The following is a 20,318-nucleotide window of genomic DNA, read 5'->3' on the forward strand; positions in this document are numbered from 1 at the left end:
GTGGTGCAGGGCTGGGCGTGCTTGCTGCAGCTCTCCTGCACTGGCAGCCAAGGGTAGAGCTCTGCCTTCAGTCACCTTGTGTTCCTGGGTGAGCTGGAGCGGGGATGCTGTGAAGATGCCCTGGAGATAAGGTAGGACTTCGCAGGGACTTTCCAAGGCGAATTAGCTCCCCAGGTTGCAGCGGTATGTCCCAAAGTAGTTTCTGGCTATTGAGCTTGGACCTGTCTCCTTTCCACTCTCCCAGTGTCTGGGGCGAGTTTGGGAACCAAGAGCTGCTGCAAGGAATGGATGACTGAGAGTGCTGCAATCCCATCAGCATTCCCCGCTGCTCCTTAGTGACTCCTCTTGCACTGAGGACGTGGCCAGGATCACCATCGCTTCTGCATACGGCACAAAACTGCACAGCACAGGACTGCTGGAGTTCTGCCTGTTCCCGAGCCTCTCCTTCCATGCCACTGCAATGTGTGCGTGCTGCGGAGCCTGGCACCGAGGCCAAGTCCCCCGGCAGAGCTCTGGTTCGTGCTGTGCCCCAGGGGAGGTACCAGCTGCTCTTGGCTCAGCCCAGCCTAAGCATCGCCGCCTCCTGCTCGGGTACACAGCCACGGGGCCTTGGGCACCAGCCATCTCTTAAAACTGGTGCCTCGTGCTTGCTGCAGCAGAAGCAGCTGGGATACAGGGAGTAAAGAGCTGGGGTTTTCTGCAAAGAAAATTCCAAAACCAGTGCCCTGTGGCAATAAATAACAACCCTATGATTTCACTAAAGGTTATGAACAGAAGAGCACATTCCCAGCACAGGGAGAATACGGAAAACTGAGCCCCACTACTAGGGGCAACTGACTTTGCATGTTACTTCTGCTGATGGGAGTTTTGGAACTGGTAAACTCAGTGTTAACATTGTCTTGAGGGTACAGCAGTCCACAGTGTCTCCCCGTCTCCAAATACACCACAAATTCACTCTTATACCCTGAACAAATGTTTAACCGGATGCCATAGGTCAATATTTGCCTGCCAAATTCTGAAACGGGGTGGTACCGAAGGTCGCTGTGGCGAGTAGGAGGGGTGGGCTGGGCAAGAGGCTGTGTTTGCCCCACACAGAGCTACTGGCTGGGCTAAAGCAGGTGCCAGCTCCAACGTGGACATGAACAGCCTCAGGTAAGGGACAACCAAGCGAGGATTTGACAGTAAATGGGGGTTCCTGCAACAGGCAATAGCTCCTCTCTGGGAAAGGGGTGTGTGTTTGTGAATTTGGCAGACAGTTAAAGGATTGGCACCACCAGGAAGGAAAGGGGCATTCAGTTATGTCTGGCTGTGGGATTCGGGGTGAGGAGGAATGAAATGGCCTCAAGTTTTGCTTTTTCCACTTGGTAACTGGGGTTACAGCCCAGCAATCCCGGGTGAAAGCAGGGATTGCTCAGAGAGTGGAAAGCAGCCCCAGGAATTGTGTATGGCAGCCATGCCCAGGGCTGGGCTTTGGCATGGAGGCTTTATGTCAAGAAGAAAAATGTTATTTCTGTTTGAAAGGGAAAAGTGGCAGGGTGAAGCAGTGGCCAGGGAACGGGTGGGGTTTTAACCATGACCCTAGAAGCCCTGGTCCCACTGTCCCATACAGGAACTGGAGTGCGGGGGTGGGAGAGGCTGGGTTTGCCAGCAAAGTGGGAAAGCAAGTGCTGGGAAGGGGAGGACTCTCTGTACCAGGACATATTGCTGAGAAACTGCTCTGGTATTGCATTTTCTACCTGCAAAGTCCCTCCCAGACAGCACTTGCTGAGTGCCTGCAGCCCCACTGAGGCAGGTTAGTATCCCCTCTCCCAAGATCCCGGCGCACAGCTGAGGATGCTGTGCCCGTACCGTGGCGGTTTGCATGGGAAAGGAGCAGAGGCTCTTGTTTTCTTCCAGAGGCACAGTGTGTGCAGGACTGATTAGGGAAATACCATTTGCAATCCAGAGAAATAAGAGCAACGGGGTCAGAAATGCAGGATCCAAGCAGGAGAGCGTCATGTAGGAGCCTGGCTGTGGTTGCAGCTCTGCTCCGATGCGGGTCCCTGTTCCTCTCTGATTTCGCTGCCTTGGCGTTGGACCCAGGAGTCCTGTGTTGTTGCTTTGCAGCATTGTTCATCTCCCTATTGCTTTCTGCAAGCTCCTGTGCCAACCTGTTTGGCCAGGTTGGTAATTTTCTCCCTGTAGACCTGAACAGGCTCAGCTTGCTGCTTCCAGGCAGCTGGAAATAACTTCTCTCTCGGCTGGTCCTTCTGTTCCAGAAATATGGTGTTCTTCTGGGGTCTGTGGCTGCTCTGCCTATCTGCTCTGCACAGTCACCTAAGGGTAAGTTGCTTCAGTCCAGCGATGGTGGGGGCCTCCGTGTTGTGGGCACAGCCCCCTCCCCAGCCAGCAAAAGGCAAGGGGAGTGAGGTGGCTCACCTGCACCAGAGCATGGGGCAAATACAACCTGATGCTTCTGCGTGAGAAGCCCTGGAAAGCAGACGGGTGGAGGACACTGCTGCTCTGCAGTGGGGTTAGCCTGTGCCCCAGTGCAGCAAGGTTTCTGATTTTTTTTTTCCCCAGCTAAAATAGGTGTGGATATTCTCATTATTCAAGTGGATATCTGTAGAAAATCTTTGCAAACTTGGCTTCAACTGTACTTAGTGACCATGACCTTGAGGAGTTAACAGGAGGTTGTTTAATAACAGCTTCCCCCCGCCCCCCTCCCCTTAAATCTGGATCACTGTCAGATCCGAGATTGCAAAATCGTACTGCTCACTCTCCAGAGGATACATTATTTTGTACCCTTCTGGCCTGGTCCCTTTCTGAACAAATCCAGTATCTGCAGTTCCTCCCAGTCCCTGCTCATTTCCACCTCCCCATGGTGTCCCCCACTGCCTCTGGGGGGGGGTGTCTGCATCCTAAAGCCTTGCCTGTGCTGTAGCCAGGCTGGTGCCAGTCTCTGACCTGGCCCCATGGGAATGTGTTAGGATTGGGAGCAGAAAAGACTGACTCTGGAAATTCAGAGGAGATTACCTGGGACCTGACAACATGTCCCACATCATTTCCTTGTTTGTTGTTTCCCCCCCTTCTCCCTACAGTTTTCTTCAGCACATGCCATGGAGCAAAAGCATCTCTTCTTAGACAAAGATGGGGAGCTGAAGGTAAGCAATGACTGCTTCCACCCAAGGGGATTGAAGTTATGCTGTGGTACGTGCAATGGTTATAGGTTTGTCCTGAGATAGGATGAGCCCAGGCAGTAAAACTTAGCAGTGCCAGTGCAATGAGAAAGTCCATCTTTTTGCAGGCTTCCCTCCCTGCTGCTGCCAGTGCTATGCTCCTTTGTGTTGGAAGCTCCAGCCTAAATAACTGGGCAGCGTATGGAGTAAACACCAGTAGCTGGTGTGTACAGGGACTGGCAGGTGAATTATTTAATTTCTGATTGATAAGGGAAGATGAGAAAAACAGCTAGCTATGAGGGTGACAGGGAGAAAGACTGATAGCTGATGCTACCCATCGAGCCTGGCTCTGACAGTGCAGCGCTCCCGTGGTAGAGGAATGTCATCTGGATGCAGGTGGGAACAGAGAGATCTGAGGCAAAAAACATGTTTAAGACCATGCAAATGTGAGGACAGTAGCGGCAGTGCTATAGGCTAAAGCTTAGAAAACTGGAAAATGAGGAAATTTGGAGATAAGAGGGATGGAATGGAATAAAACAGACAAGTCAAAAAAGAGACTGATGCCTAGAGGAGGATTTGAGCCAGAATGGATCAAGACTGTGACAGCAGCAGAGGGTGCTGACCGATGCACGAGGCAGATAGGCAGTGCTAAAATATGTGAAAGGAGGAGGTGAAATCAAGGTTGAGGATGATGGATCTGTAAATGGTGAAGGCATCAGACATGGGCTGGTGGTTCTTGCCCCCAAAGCATGCCTGTTGGGCTCATTTGCCTGGGGCAGGCCCTGACAGAAAGCAGAGGAGGATCCCTGCAAGACCCTCACTTGGTCCACTTTCACAGGACACAAGACCTTCTGTCTTCCAAACTCACGGAGGTGCTTTTACCCTCAGGGTTAAAAGGTAAACTGAACTGAACACACCACCACAGTAGAGAAGCTGGAGGGTTTTCATTTAGGTGTGCAATGAAGCCCATGAAGGATGGTATTGCTGTGCCCCTGCTTTCTCAGCATTATCCTTTTTGTTTCTCCCCAGGACGTGAAAAGCGCTGGAGTTACACAGCCTGCTCTGCTGGGAGCCATCCCAACCCTACCGAATGCAGAGCCGGTAGACTTCACCTATGACAGCTTCCAGGAGATCGATGGACCCATGCTACCTTTCACCATCACCCCACCAGGCACGAGGAATGACAGGAACCCAGAAGATGAAGCTATAGCTGGGGCTGTGGGCTGTCATGAACAGCAACCATCTGGGAATATTGACTCTTCTGAAGAGGAAGGAGAGGCTAAAGATAAAAACTGTGAGATGACTGGGAAGAAAAGCCAGAGGCTAGCAGATGGCTTGATGAGATTCAGCATTGATCTCCTCAAGGAGGTCCAGCTGGAGTCCAACAGAACCAATGTGATCCTGTCACCCCTCAGCATCGCCCTCGCCTTGTCTCACCTGGCACTGGGTAACTTCTTAGTTACAAAAGCACTGTTCCCTGCCCTTCCCTGTACCCCCTCGTGGAGGCATTAGGAACCAATGTGCAAAACATAAAGATTAAATACTGCATCTTCCACTTAATCGTACTCCTGCAGCTTTAACTAGGTACAATTAAAGCTGCCCTCCATGGCCCTGCTGAGGCTCCTACTCAGGTTTCTCCAGCCTCTTTTGTAAGCCGCAGAATGTTTCTGTGGGCATTCTGTGGACACAGGAGGCAGCTAATGTCCCTGTTTTCCATTACATGGGCAGGACCTAACAGGAATTTGACTTTGCTTTTTTAGGAGCAGCAAATCAGACAGAGAAGCATTTACTGGAGGCAATGCACGTGGAGTCAGTGCCCTGTCTCCACCATATGTTGGGCACTCTTCGCAGAAGGCTCACAGAATCCACCCTCAGCCTTGTGTCGCGTCTGTACCTGCAGAAAGGTGAGAGCTGGCACGGGGGCATCTGAACTGGTGTAGGATAGAACTCGCGGTGACAGAGTGTGATGGAAGCACACTGCTGTAGTGGGAGATGTCTCTGTTTCCCCAAGCACTCCTCCCGGGGATTGTCATGCCACTGACTGAGCCACTAAGCAAATTTTTTTTAATGTCTGATGACTTGACGTAGAATTCTTCTCCTCTGCCAGGATTTGAGGTGAAGGATGAGTTCCTGGAGGACTCAGAGAAATTTTACGGAGCAAAGCCCGTGACCCTTTCTGGGATCAGTGAGGATGACCTCGCAGCCATAAACAAGTGGGTAAAGGAAGCAACTAATGGGCAAATACCCACCTTCCTACAGCAGCTCCCTGAAAACACAGTGGTGCTCCTGCTCAATGCGATCCATTTCCACGGTGAGCCCCAAAGGTCTTACTTTTCAAAAAGCATAGTTAAAAATCTACTAGGTTTCTGCAAGCACTGTGGCTGAATGCATCTCCTTTCATTGCTTCCTGCTAGTCAATCTGCTTGTTCTTTTCTTGTACATCTGCTGTTCCTCTTGCTTAGATTTCTTTACAGTAATGATTCCCAACTCCTTCACATGTGCTAAAAATGTTACCTGACAGCAGAGCCAGAATACATCAGGTGGAACCTGCAATATTTTTGCCTCCTGGTTCAGGATCCCAGACAGTGGCACATCACTTCTCATCTTAACCAGGTCACATGTAACTCACTACACATCAATCACAGAGCTCGCAGGCAGCTTCTGTGGATTTCTTTCTGACTACAGCACAGTGGTCAGGCATATCTTCCTTTTAATTCCCTGAGGGTTGTGCATCAAAACACAGACAAAACACTTACTTCCAGTGTGAATCTGCAAATGTTTTAGCTTGGTCTTGGAGCACTGTTTTACCTTATGTGGCACAAAGCCAATACTCCTCGTATTTCAAAGCGCAAACATCCATGACTTTATCTTCATAGCCTTCAGTAATCTCCCACACTGAGGCATGAGAATTAATCCTTGTGCTTTTTGTCATTCCATAGTCCCTCTCTGGAAGATAAGAGCTTCCCACTGTTAACGGCTTTTCCAGCACTCGTACTGACTTATCTTCACTGTATTTCTACCTGCCTGGTCACTATCTGCCTTGCTGGAGAATTCGTGATAGGAGAAGTGTCAGCTAGGCAGTTTCTGTTTTCCTACCCAAATTTAACTTTGTTGATTTCTAAACTTGTATTTTGATAGGGTTTTGGAGGAATAAATTTGATGCTAGCTTCACTGGGCCTGATGTATTCCACCTTGACAATGAGTTTGTGGTCCCAGTCGAGATGATGAAAGCCCAGAAGTACTCCCTGAGCTGGTTTACACTGGAGTCACAGGACATTCAGGTAGGGCTCTATTAGAAGCATTATAAATTTTGATTGAAATTTCTTCTTGCTGTGGTATTTTACTGACTGCAAGTATTCTCTCCAAAAAACAAATGTCTTTTAACAGGCATAGCACACAAAAATTTAATAAGGATCCTTTGTCCTTGCTTCTAGCCAGAATGTTGAATCTTCACTCTCAACCTCTAGGAAAACCCACAGAGATATTCCCACTAAGTGGGAATTAATGGAGTTTTAAAGCCCTGAGTTAAAGATAAATGAGGATATATGGGAAGGAGTTCCCTCAGATAACGTACTGTTGGAGCCCTTCAGAATACAGCTACTGCCAGAGTGGGTACAATGTTTGTGCATGCAGGCTTCCACTGCCATGTGCTCCATCTTTACCAGTCAGTAGCTAAATACCAAACCCTAATGCTGTTATTCCAACAAACTTTCTCCTATGAAGAAATCAGATACCCCCTTCCTACCAGGCTGTTTTTGTCCGAGAGCTAGACTGGCTCTGTAGACCAATAAGAAAAAGACTAAATTAAAAGCATCACTTTCTGGACTTTCCTTCCTGTTCCATAAATTCTTCTGGCTGGTTTTATTTCCAGGTGGCCAAGTTTCCCTTTAAGAGTAACATGAGTTTTGTGGTCATTGTACCAAACCAGTACACTTGGGATACCTCTCATGTTCTGGAGAACTTCCCTTATCGACAGCTATGCAGGCTTTTCCCCAAAGAGGTACCCACCGCAGTGAAGATCCCCAAAATAAAACTGGACTATCAGCTGGAACTCAACAAGGTTCTCGGTCAAATGGGTAAGGCCTCTAAGAGGATCTGCATGGAATAAGTGAAGCTGATCAAGCTATATGGCGTCTGTTCACTGACACTAAAAACTGCCATCCTTGTTTCTAAAGCTGTGCCTCACAGCTTGCTCCAGATAACATCCAAACTCTTTCATCTCTTATTCCTCTCCTCCTCCTTACTCTTTGCTTGCCTAGCACCAAATGTTTTGCTTCAAGATGATACTACAGAGAAAGCAGCATTCACAGTTCCTCACAGTCTTTACAAGTTCTTCCTATTCCCCTTTTTATAGCCGAGACCAACTTCATCCTATGCATCAACCTTTATCCCTTTACTTTGTCATTTCACATAGTGTCTAGGACGTAGAAATTGCCAAAAGAGAGAATGCAGATCGCAGAACGTGGAATTGAGAGCTTACTGAAATAAAACACCATGCACTGCATTTCCAGATGAGAATCAATAGTTCACTTTGTTTTGCTGAATTGCTTAAAAAATAATCTCTGTAAAAGTGTTTCCAGCCTAGCAAGAAAGAGCCTTCAGACTTGCCTCTGCTTTTTAAGGAAGGCTTTAAGTTCTTATGCTACTATTCTAAAAGATGTGGACAAAGCTTGTGAAAACTGTTCTGGTTTTGGCACCCTCAGTTCTCCATACAGAGAGGGACTGGGGCTCCTGGTTGGACTGCAGCTTTTGTTTGTTGCCTGCCAGTTCTCCAGTCCTCCATGGTGGACAACACACGTAGCAACAGATTAGGGAATTGCTTTCTTCAGACAGCTTTGAAAAAAACCTGACCTGGTGGCACCAACTGGGAATTGTTGACTTAGTCTCATTTCTCCGCAGGCCTCCGGGAGCTCTTCACAAGCCCCAATCTCCAGAAGATCACAGACGAACCTCTCTTCGTATCCAGTATACAGCATCAGTCTACCCTAGAGCTTAAAGAAGATGGGGTGGAAGCATCTGCTGCTACCAGCATCGCAATTTCACGCTCAGTCTCTGCCTTCAGCCTTGACAGGCCCTTTGTCTTCATTATCTTTGAAGATGAAACAGGCATCCCACTTTTTATAGGCAGTGTCCAGAACCCTAACCCTAATGCTGCTCCCCAGATAAAAGCGCCACGGGACTCACACGAAGCAACAGATGTCAATGAGTACCCCATGCCTAAATGAGAGAGGAGCAGAGCCTAAGCATTCTGGGACTGCTACCTGGCCCTTTGGACTAGCTAAGAGAGGCCTCCTGTCCTTGGAGACCTCCCTCTGAGGCCACAGGAGGCAATCCCTTGCTGTTTTCCTTTACAGATCCCTAGAGATCAGTCCTGGGATAGCCCATTCCAGCCTCTACGAGCTGCTCCAGGCTGGGGTTCCCCTCTGTCGAACCTGAAAAGCTTGTTCTGCCTGGATTTCCCTTCCAGGGCTCTCAGTCCTGGAATGGAGACTTCCTTGTCCCCAGACTCTTATTAGAGTCTTTATTAAGTTCTTGTAGAGTCCCCTGTAGCCTGGAATCATCATTAGCATCTGGCAGCTTGGACAACAGCCAGAGATATTAATATGGCTCTTCCTTCCGCAGTTCCTGTGAACATGTCTCCTTCAAAGCATTTCTCTGAAAACCGTCTGTACCCACCTAGAAAATGACCTCTAGATCCAACTAGACTAGTAACCAGTTGTCTTCTCTAGGATGCGTCACAGCCATTTCCAGGCACGGGCTCTTCTCAAAGATTCCCTTTTCCTACTCCTTGGCTGTTGGGATCTGATGTGGCAGGGTCTGCAGCAGGAAACCCCTTTAGATCCTTATCTACAGGCCTTTTCCTGGGAAACTGTAGGTTCTTGGGTAATGCTAGATTTTTCAAGACATATTTTATAAAGTGTTTTTTAGTGATTTTTATGTTGGCAGAATAATAAAGAGTAAAGCAGAATACATTTGCTTAAGGTGTGGCATTGAAAGACCCAACAGAGAAATGAAAAATGCATGTGACATGAATAATTGCGAAGATTAGGAGGAAAAAAGTCTGGGTATGACAAGACAGAAAGACAAGAAGGGCTCTTGTGAAGGATGTGCTTTTTGCTGCACCTCATCACAGAGGACAAGAGGGGCTGTGAGGTGAAATGACTGATCTGTACAGACTGTCCAAGGACTGAGTCCAATGAACTTTGGGCATCTCACCTGCAGAATGTGCAGGGAACACTCACTGGGTCAAACATGGCTTTGTGAAATGGCAGAATTCCTTGGATTAGGGTATGAACTCTGTGGTGTAGGGACAGGAGGGTATTTTGCCTGTGAGCAGCAATAAGCAGGGATGTGATGGTCCTTAACCTCTTTCATGGGCAAAACCTAAGCATTACTGGTATCTACTACTAGAAGGTTCAAAGATGCTGATCTGGCATCTGCTATCTGCAATTTGTTCTTCTGTTGCGGTACTCCTGGCTCCACAGCACAATGCTATATGGATGGCTGGGATAGCTTCCAGGGGAAGGAGGAATGTATTTTGACACCTGTAGCTGAATGTCACTGCTTTTGCCCTGTTTTGGCAAAAGGCAATGTCCCATTACAGCTTCGCTTTTGTGTGAGATGGGCATAGCTCCCTGGGTGCATGTGCATGTCTGAAGTAAGCTACCATGAAAGCCTCTTGAGAATGCTCCACCCCACCAAGCCATCCTACCACTTAAAAATATTGGTCTAACTCACTGCGGCCTGCCATGCTGCAGCTATTCCTGTACAAAACAACTGCTGTCCATAGTAGATTCTGCCTCTGAACTCCTTCAGCTTCTGGTTAAAAAGGAGGGTGCTCTGTTTTTGCAAAATAGCAGTTACAGAGCACAAGAGCCATCCTTCTGGCAGTGTTTTCCTCACTCGGAAGTCTGCCTTCCCTCAAAGGAAGAGGCAGAATGCTTCTGGGAGCCTCCGTCCCTGAATAGTCTGCACCATCTGCTGGAACAAGAGAAGGACTGACTCACTAACCATGAATTTTGGGGATGCAGGAGACTTTGGGGAATAAAAAGTCCTGGCTCAAACCTGCAATTACACATTTCTTGCAGTCTAAAAGGGGAAGAACAGCTAAAGATAATGCCTGCCCCTTCAACCAATGCAAAGGCACTTACTCTTCAAAAAGAGCGTGTAATTATGGGGCCATGTAATTTTAACAAGTAAACCCACAAGAATTCAGCCCTACTATGAGGGCATAGCTCTAGCCCACGGGGAACATTTTAGCTTATTTATTCACACAGATTCATTTCTAACATTAAGAAATACCATCCCATGCCTTAGGTAAGTCTTGTTTCGGCTACTCCAACCTCAGCACTAACCTCCCTAAATTCTGTCCTGTTGCAATGCAACCTGTGCAAAATTTGAAGTGCAAGTCGTATTCTTTATGCCTCTGCCCTCCAGCTCCCCCTCTTCTGTAAAGTTTTTTCCCCTCATTCTCAGTTTCCTGAACAGCTTGTTTCTTATTTCCTACTTTTCATCTTTCTGCCATCCCTCCTCCTACAAGCTATTCTTGTCAAACTATTAATTTAATCTTATTTGACAGTACAGCAGCCTTCCATGACTGTGCTTTGCTCAACAAATTATCAGTTACACCAACCTTAAGACTCTTTTTCACTCTACTGACTCTCCAGAAGAGGCAGTTTGTAAAATGCAAAGTAATATTAATGTCTCTGCTCAGGAATTTCCACTTAGCATTGCTAAGCTTTCATTTTGACTGAGCTCTGTTCTGAAAAGACATGACGAGCACAGGGTGTCTGCTCTATAGCTCATCTGCAACACTGGCTGAGAATATCAAGTAAGTCTCAGTATCTTTAATATTAGATGTATTTTTTTCTTTACTAGAGCAAATTCATGTGAATATGATCAGTACTTCCACAGCAGAGGTGAACACTGTTCAGACAGCATATTGCCTACTATCTTGAACACAAACCAGAACAACAGTAAAACGTTTGTATCGACGTAACAAAACTGGTTTAAGCCCTTGCATCTAGTTAAATGAGTGAATTCCCTTCACCTACAGGAATCAAGCTTGCTTTGGTCTATAATAACATCCTATACAACTGCCACTCTGATTTAAATGCTTTAAAACCAAACCTGTATTTAAACAGCTGAGCTTTCATTTGAAGATACAGACGAGATGTAAAAACTTCTTTAGTAGCCCTTCCATAAAAGGCATTTTAATACCACAAATAAGGTATCAAAAAGAGATTAAAACCACCAGAAGATATCTCCACAGCCAACACCCCCATTCTCGGGCCGACGATGGAAGCCTAACAAGTACAAACATCTCTCTGCAGACAATTTCTCACAGAGCAAGCTGAGAAGCAGTTGAAAGCAGAGCTATTACTCTTCTTGTTAGAAAGGGTCACCTTTGAAGCACTGACTAATCACAGGGCAGGCTACCTGATTTGCTTTCCCAGCTTGCAAAAACAGCAGCTAATGCTTCTCTAAAACCATCCTTTCCTCCTCTTTGCTGAGGGGCTGTACGAGCCCAGTGCCAGCATGAGTAACTCCTCATTACCTGTTAGTGGTGAGGCTGGCAGCCCAACAAGGAGATGTCCCAACGCAAGCCTAGACTGGGGGTACTGACATTACTGGCTACAATTTACTTACAGCATCTCCAAGTAGACAAACAGCTGCCCTGGATCAGGCTAGCTACATGTCCAGTTAGCCCAATATCTTGGCTCTCCCAGCAGCCAGTAACAAATGACTGGGGAAATAGCAGCCAAGAATGATTAGGGACAAGGAAAAACAACTGTTCTCTGGTTGTATCACCCAGCTGCTGAGTCTGACATTACACCCGACCATCGTTAGCTTTCAACGGACCTGTCTAATTTGGTTTGGGTTGTTTTTTTTCTCTCCAAAATCTATCTATCTTTCATCTTCTGCAATATCTAGTTACAATGAGTTTTACAATGTAATACTTCCGAAAAATACGCTCTCTTGATTTAAATGTGCACTGATGGGTGCCCCCCTAAAATCATCTACTGCAAAAACCTCTGGCCCCTTTTCCTTCTCCAGATCATTTCTCATTCTGTAAGCTCCTACGACATTCTGTTAATTCATCATTTTTACCAAGAGCTTTTTAGTCTTCTTTTTGGCCAAAACCTTTAAGCCAATTATGTTAATAACTTTTTGTTAACTAGTAACTACCACTGGGTAGAACTGCTCAATGTCTTCCCCTTAACTGCTTTAAACAGCAATAGCATCCTGCTTCCACTTTACCAGTCTCTCCATTAAATACTGGACATTAATCCATTAAACACTACTGCATTAACCATATCTCTGAGACAGAAATTCCCTCATGTCACACATGACAAAACAGCAGGGATAGAAGACTTGCTCAAACAGGGCAGGGAGCATTTGCCTCTGTGACCTATGCTTTACCCGCTCAACTGCCCTTATCACAGGCAGCACATTTGTTTTGGAAGGCAGGGTTAAAAAATTAGTGCAATTCATCAGGAGGGTGGCAGCAGCAGAAAATGGGAGCAGAGCACTTTAAGAGAGCCCTGGGAAGCTGTAACCTGAAGCCTGCCGAAGGCTGGGCTGGGGGAAGCAGCAAAAAGCAGATGTGGCTGCACCAAGCCCACACTGTCCCCGACTCGAAGCCACCGGGAGCCAGCGCCGGCAGCACCCAGAGGAGCCCGAGGTAAGGGGCAGCTCGCCCTGGCCCCCAGCCTGCGGTGAGGGGAGCGGTGGGCAGGGGCTGGGGAGCTCTCGGAGGACCTGGGAAATGGGCAGAACAGTTCTACAGGTGTTCAAGGGTGCAATTCCCACCAAATGAGAGATCTCACCATGGGTAGGAAGCCACCAGCATCCTTGGGCACCTCTTTGCCTCCGGGGCTGAGCAGCGCTTGGGAACTGGGGTGGTTTTCTGCCCTTCTAGGGTCTGTGCTGCAGATGGGAACATGCCTTTTTTTGCAACAGTAACAATTTTGGTGATATCAGATCCTCTAGAGCTAGTGGTTGCAAGATGCTTCAGAGGGAGTTAGTGCCATGGGGTGAAGTGATCACAGTGAGCAGTCTGAACTTGTGGGTGATGTTTCACAGCACCCCTAAAATCAGAAGCGTTTATAAATGATGTGAGACTTGTACTGCTATCGATGGAAAGCACAATACTTCCTTTGCACCTGGCAGCCTTCTCAAATAGACAACTCCCAGACACAAAGTTCCTTCTCAGCTCATTTCTCACAATTTTCTTCCTTACTGTAACATCACATGCTGCATGCTGTTGCTCCTCTTCTCTTTAAAGGCAGCCACAGATTTTAATATCATGCCTGAAACCATCCCACCTCTGCTCCAACCAAATTCTTTTCCCTGCATTTCTGGCTGTGCGCTAAGAGACATGCAAATAGAATCCAGATGTTCAGGCCAATTCAAACGCAAAAAGCTTTGTCTTTCTAAAATGGAAATTGCTTTTTGGCAAAGTTTGAGAAATATGAAGCTGGTGACAGTACTGGCAAAAACAATACAAATCTGCAAAACCAATCTCCGCTCTCATGCTCCTGGGAGCTCAGTGTAGTTGGAAGCAGAGGTTGCGTTGAGACTTTTTTTTTTTCTTCTTTTTTTTTTTTTTTTTTCCAGAGAAAAGGTTATGCTCCATGGAAAACCTTCATCCCTAAACTAGACTGGGCCAAACCTCTTCCGCTCAGCATGCAAGAGTACTGCTTGGTGCAGGCATCCTCACAAAGTCCTTGCCAAGACCTGTTTAACTTAGATCCATGCAGGGCTTCTCTCATCTCTCAGCATGCTGCCTATTTGTTATAAACTTCTGCAATGATATGAGCAATCCCAACATTATATCCACTATTGTGCCACCAAATACATTGGTTTGTTCCAGTATAGTAAATCTTCTTGATACACATCTTCTGCACCAGAATACCTCATCTACTCAGCAGCTAGGATAGCAGCAGGTCACAAGACGCAAGCGCTCAGGAAAAAGAGAGTACCACTGCTGTGTTACACCATCTAAACATAGATGAAAAAAACTCCACTATGACACCTTTTTCTCCAAAGCAGAACTACCTCCAGAAGAAAAGGGTTTTGACAGTAAAGGGAAACAGGGAACTCCCTTTCACTGAAGTAAAACCTCTGCCTGAAAAGACTAGGTCCTGAACTGGGGCTGTTGTAGCCACGTGGCTTTAAGTTGTATTTCTACCAGCAGGCATGTTTTCTTTATAGCTGAAGATAATCTGAAACACATGTTCTTTCTCCTGTTTTACTGGATGCCTGGATCACAGGGGTTAGTTAAATACAGCCCTCTTCCTTTAATTTCTGGGAATCTATATAAACATTGCTTCAGACCAGCCTCAGTGGCGTCTGTTCTCGGGGGCATGACACTTCTGCAGTAGCTCTGGTTTACCCACAGTGAAACCCTCAGTTGCGCACTGCCCTTTGGACCAGACAGATGTGTCTGGAAGGGCCACATATTCCAAGGCTGGAGCAATTAAAAGTGGATTCCACAGAAGGAGCAACTTTGGGGAGTGTGGTACTTTTCTCCCACCTCCATTGGGAGGCGACTAAGCCAAGCTCTGTCTTTCACTTCTTCTCTAGATCTGGTGCAGCGTTAGGTATTTACTCCTAGCTTCTTTCCTTACTGTCTTTTAAGAAAGCTCTTCTACTTTCACTTTGTCAAATTGCAAGTAAGCAGCAGAGGACACATATAGGCTGTACGGCATTCCAAGCACATGCAGACACAAGAAACATCATAAACTACTGTGCAAGGCAGGTAACTTGTATAGCAGAGCAGTAAGCAGTTTTGTCTTCCACCCCATTCAACAAAACGGATTTGCTACCTTTTTTAAATGAAGTATTGAGTTTTTTAAAGTCTAAAACTCAGAAAGTATTATTTAGTGCTTTTCTGGACCTTAGCACTCCGTCACTGCTAGCACCACTGTGGTTTGGGCCACACGCATCTTATTTTGCACTCAGGCAAACCCAGACATATGCTTGCCTAATTTTGAAATCACTGGGGCCAGCCTGGCTGAATACTTCCAACTACAGAAGAATAAAACCCAGCTGAGATCAGGTGTTTCACAATTGGGAAGGACAAGCAGCAGCATGTGTCATCACAGTTCCCATTACAACCAGTTACAGCTAATAGTAGTGGTAGAGATGCATTTGCTTGATCACTCAAACTACCTTTGTTATATTCTTACTCTGTAGGTTCAGGCATGCAGATTCCAGTGGCTTTCCTTTTTCTGGGTCTCTTAACTGTCCCAAGCAGATCCCAGAACTCAGCTACTGAGCAGGTGAGTAGAAGACAACATGCAGAAAGCGAGGGAGAGATACTTGGAGCAGGTAATTTAAGTTTAGAGAACCTTACAGAAGGATTAAGCTCTACCCTCCTGAGTTACTAGGATTTTATTTAGCAACATAATGAGACTAACTCCTGCTTTACCTAGATAAAACCACAGTAGTTACATCAGGGGATGACCGTGAGGCAGAAATAGTGGATTCCAATCTGAGTGCTGCCTCCGGCTTTACTGGGACAATTTAAAGTAACCATTCCTATGTAAGATTAAGCCAGTGTTTCTGTAGATCATAGGAGAGTATCTGCAGATTGCTTGCCTTTGAAACATTTATCACAACTGCACCTGCCCTTGTAAACTGCAAGTCTAACCAAAGCACTCCCTGTACCTGCTAGAACTCTGCCACTGCTGATGGAGCTAATGCCGGTGAAGAAGAGGAAGATCCATTCTACAAGAGCCCTATAAACAAGCTAGCAGCCGCAGTCTCCAACTTTGGCTATGACCTGTACCGTCAGCAATCTAGCCGGACAGCCACTGCCAACGTGCTACTGTCTCCATTCAGCCTAGCTACTGCACTTTCTGGTCTCTCGCTTGGTGAGTTCTTGCCCCTTTCCACCACGTGCTGTTTGGCTTGACAGGCCTTCCCTCATACTGTTGTCCTTGTTGCCGGCAGGAGCTGGAGAACGAACAGAGGATGTGATTTCTCGTGCTCTCTTCTATGATCTGCTTAACAAAGCTGAGGTTCACAACACTTACAAGGACCTACTGAGCAGCGTGGTTGGACCAGAGAAGAGCATGAAAAGTGCCTCCCGTATCATCTTGGAGAAAAGTAAAAGTCCTTCTTCCCCTCTATCAAGTTTTACCTAAATAACTAGTAGCAGGTAGAACACACTGAGCAACACTGCACTAACGGCTTTGGCTCTGATGTACTGTTGAGCCAGGATGCAGACAGTGCACGGAACACTGTTGCTGCTCCAGAAAAAGCCCGGAAAGTTTGTGTGCACGTTAATAAAAGACCAGACTAATGCACACAAAGACACTGGTGACAGACCAGCTAATGTGTGGAAGACCTAGAAGAAATTCAGAGAATTTTGCCTTTGCTTTTCTGGCAGGTGCTGCTAACTTCCAGGAACCACAAATCCCATTTCTATTTGTGACAGCATTCAGCCATATTCCTTTGTTTAATTCCTTGCAGAACTATTTGAAATGTCTGCTTTTGGCGTGGAATAAACAGCTGCTGAGAAAGCTAAAGAGCTATCTTTTGGAACCTGCTGGTTCCAAGAATCTGATAGGTTAAGTAAGCTGTACTCATAAAGCAAGCTGGAGAAAGAAGAAAGACTGATGTAGGAATAGCTGTGTCCAAGCCTTCTGTTTTTATCTCCTTTTGTCACTTTTCAGAAGAGAGTTAGCCCATACTCCCCCATGGGTGGCTATAGAATTTGGATCAGTTTCCTCAATGTGCCTTCAAGTCATTCTTCTTCAAAGCAGGTTTTTCTGTATATATGCAGCCAAAGACATGTTATGAGAACTGCTGCTGTGCTTTCGATTGCAGTCTGCTGCCTTGAGATTGTTTTGATAAGGGAACTAGCTGCAATATCAATGTTTTCGTTCCCCAGGACTGAGAGTGAAGCCTGGTTTTCACAGCCAACTAGAGAAGTTCTACAAGATGCGTCCGAGGGCACTAAGTGGCAATACCCAGCTAGACCTCCAAGAAATCAACAGCTGGGTACGACAACAGACAAAAGGAAGGATTATGCGGTTTATGAAGGACATGCCCACAGATGTCAGTATTCTCCTTGCTGGGGCTGCTTACTTCAAGGGTAAGAATGTTGTGTGCTTGGTTGCAGAGATGGTCTACTAAGCATGTGTTAGAAGCGATGAAGGAACGCTCTCACTTCCAGAGCAAACAGACTGCCAAAGAGAGAGAGAGTGTAAGATGACAGTGTTTGAGACTGTTTGGCAATGAAGAAAAAATGCACGCTATCTGGACAGAAATAGTCTTCAAGGGGGGAATTACTACTCTTGGGAAGCTGAATGTTGACCTGTTTGCAGTAAGAGACCAGAGAACAAAGTTTAAGCGCACAAAACTCCACAGCAAAAGAAAGAATATTACCATTTAGGGAAGGCACAACTTAAAGTGTGTACTGAGCCTTTTTACCACCATAGAGGGAATGGAGGAAAATACTAGAGAGCTGTTCTAGAACATGCTGTAAGCCAGTGTCCTGCAGAATTAATTGCTTAGAGACAAAGAGCAAAATAAAGGCGGGGAGAGAAGCGCTTTATATGCATTGACACAATTGTTACCCTTTAAAATAGTTTTGTAATTACATAAGTAAACATCAACTTCCCAATAGCTACTCCACCCATACACTGGCTTGATTTTTTTATTTCCCATTGAGCCAATTCTCAGATGAAAAGAAGAGGCCAAAGGGCGGCAGTAAATCAGTAGCTCCAATCAGTCTATTTCCATCCCTATCATCATTCGATTGCCTCAACTCTTAAAATGCAAACACTATATATAAAGCACGAGATTACTCAGCCACAGACACAAGCCTGCTTTCATATGCTATTATTCCAGAAAATCCTCCATTTTATCTTTTAAAAAATAGGGACATGGAAAACCAAGTTTGACACCAAGAAGACTGCCCTGAAGGAATTCCATCTGGATGAGGACAGAACTGTGAAGGTGTCCATGATGTCAGACCCCAAAGCCATACTGCGATATGGTTTTGACTCAGAACTCAACTGCAAGGTCAGAGAGCAAATACTGCACAAGATATCCTAAACCTACTGAGGAACAGGGTCAGCTACACTTATCTGCTAACCCATTCCAGAAGACAGCCTTGCTCCCATCAGGCTAGTTTTGCAATCCCTAGTTTGAAAGGCAGTATCTTGATTGTTAGAATATCCTGCTTCTACATTGGCTATGTGACAATCAGTCCAGAATTTAACTAATGCACAGATCCTACTAGCCTGTATTGCGTGACCTAAAGTTGAGCAAGAAGGGCAGGGCACACCCCTCAAAACTTTTCCATCTCTACCTCTTCCAATAAATCTTTCACCGTAGCATGAGCTCAAAGGAGTTCCAGATGAGAATCCCCCAAAGCAATACTGTAGTTCATTACAGGATTCAACAGGTGAGAGAGCACTTGCGGTGTAATAGAAAGGGAGCAGCATGGGTTGATGAAAGCCTGCGGGCCTGAGGGGTCAGGAGGCATCGTGTCCAATAAAAGCAAACAGGGAAGATGACCAAACGTTAACTGGAAAGACCAGGCAGTCAAGACTCAGGCCTGTGCCTGGTATGGGATGGGTAAAACTGTTTATTATTGATATGACTCTCTCTTATTTATAACTGGCCTTCCAGATTGCACAGCTGCCACTGACAGAGGGAATCAGTGCCATGTTCTTCCTGCCTACGAAGGTGACGCAGAATATGACTCTGATAGAAGAGAGCCTTACTTCTGAGTTTGTCCATGATGTAGACAAGGAGCTGAAGACAGTCCATGCTGTGCTAAGCTTGCCCAAATTAAAGCTGAACTATGAAGAGGCACTCGGCAGCACAGTGAAGGAGACAAGTATGTACATCCCACCCCCTCTACAGACTGCCAGGGCTCCAAGCAGTGGGCAAGTTGCTTCCTGCTCTCAGAAGTGTATGAAGCTGGTGGGTTATTAGTTAAGTCCTGCTGTCAGCTTGTAGAGATTTCACCAGCAACTAAATCACCTTGGTGCAGGACCCCTCAACTTTTTATCACATCTTTCCACTAAGCTCTTACAATGTTTCTGAGGTTGAAAGGGAGAAGCTGAGTACAAACAGATATAAGCTGCTTCTCCCTTTTATCCCCGATAAACTCTAGTACAGCAGCTACGTGCCCTCCTGGATCACAGCATTAGCAGTACTGCTCTCCCACCTGCAAGCTATGGTTTTAGCTAATGGAATTTTCTTTCTTTCCTCCAGGGCTCCAGTCACTTTTCACATCACCTGATTTTACCCAGATTTCTGCCAAACCTATTAAGCTATCTCACATGCAACACAAGGCAATTTTGGAGCTTACTGAAGATGGGGAAAAATCCACACCAAATCCTGGGGTGAATGCCGCTCGTCTGACCTTCCCCATTGAATATCACGTGGACAGACCTTTCCTTCTTGTACTGCGAGATGATACCACTGGAACCCTCCTCTTTATTGGCAAGATCCTGGACCCCAGGAGTGTTTAGATCCCTTCACAATAATCTGCAATGGTGGGGCCCAAATGGAAAGGGTGGTTTTGGGAGGGGTACTGGCTCCCTGCTCTGCTGCACAAAGACACAACTTGCAAATCATATGCCTTCATGCTGCAATAAAAGAGCTTTTGCTATTAATCTCAGCAAGCACCAGTATTCTCCCTTGAAAGGCTGTCTGCCCACATCATATGACTTCACATTCCCATTTCCCCCAGATTGGCCACAAAGAAGTTCTGTGTCCTATACACAAGCATTATCTGGTGTATACTGCATTTTCCCCTATCCTGTCTTCTAACCTGATACCAGTTGTTTATAGTGAATTCCTCATCACTGACAGGTCTGCGCTGGTAGCCCTCCAAGTTCTGCAGTGCCTCTTCTCCTAGCTTCTAAGTTTGCACTTCCCAACCTGCTGCCTCATCCATTTCAACCGTTTACATTTCACACTGCGGAGAAGAAACGTGCTTTATAGCATTAGAAGTAAAAGGCAGCGTGGTCTGGATGACTGCATGTTCGTAATCATCAGGGTACCACACATGGGAGATTCACATACCTAGAAGCACACGCATACAAACACCTCTCAAACATTTGCTTCAAACCCACATGCAGAAGTTATGCAACAGTCTCTATTCCCACCATACCACACACAGACCCC

At 46.3% G+C, this 20,318-nt stretch overlaps 2 protein-coding genes across 6 annotated transcripts; both read left to right on the forward strand.

Moving 5' to 3' along the window:
• The first annotated feature begins 65 nt into the window (after positions 1–65).
• Positions 66–9,128, forward strand: SERPINF2 (serpin family F member 2). 5 transcript variants are annotated; one of them, XM_080380360.1, is made up of 9 exons: positions 66–515; positions 2,259–2,322; positions 3,081–3,143; positions 4,188–4,605; positions 4,919–5,062; positions 5,266–5,469; positions 6,297–6,439; positions 7,030–7,234; positions 8,058–9,128. In XM_080380360.1, exons 2-9 carry the CDS (start codon positions 2,263–2,265, stop codon positions 8,381–8,383), a joined length of 1,563 nt encoding a protein of 520 aa, XP_080236486.1. In that variant the 5' UTR covers positions 66–515; positions 2,259–2,262; the 3' UTR covers positions 8,384–9,128. The 5 variants fall into 5 exon arrangements, with proteins under 5 accessions (XP_080236486.1, XP_080236483.1, XP_080236487.1 ...); XM_080380357.1 differs by lacking the exon at positions 66–515 and adding an exon at positions 545–1,152; XM_080380361.1 differs by lacking the exon at positions 66–515 and adding an exon at positions 1,173–1,792 and having other exon boundaries at positions 2,185–2,322.
• Positions 9,129–12,560: 3,432 nt separating this feature from the next.
• SERPINF1 (serpin family F member 1) lies at positions 12,561–19,809 on the forward strand. Its single transcript, XM_080380414.1, has 8 exons — positions 12,561–12,843; positions 15,360–15,445; positions 15,841–16,039; positions 16,119–16,274; positions 17,062–17,265; positions 18,055–18,197; positions 18,810–19,020; positions 19,401–19,809. Exons 2-8 carry the CDS (start codon positions 15,368–15,370, stop codon positions 19,658–19,660), a joined length of 1,251 nt encoding a protein of 416 aa, XP_080236540.1. The 5' UTR covers positions 12,561–12,843; positions 15,360–15,367; the 3' UTR covers positions 19,661–19,809.
• The last annotated feature ends 509 nt before the right edge of the window (positions 19,810–20,318 follow it).

Source organism: Falco punctatus, assembly GCF_963210335.1.
Source record: "Falco punctatus genome assembly, chromosome: 1".
Classification (NCBI taxonomy): domain Eukaryota; kingdom Metazoa; phylum Chordata; class Aves; order Falconiformes; family Falconidae; genus Falco; species Falco punctatus.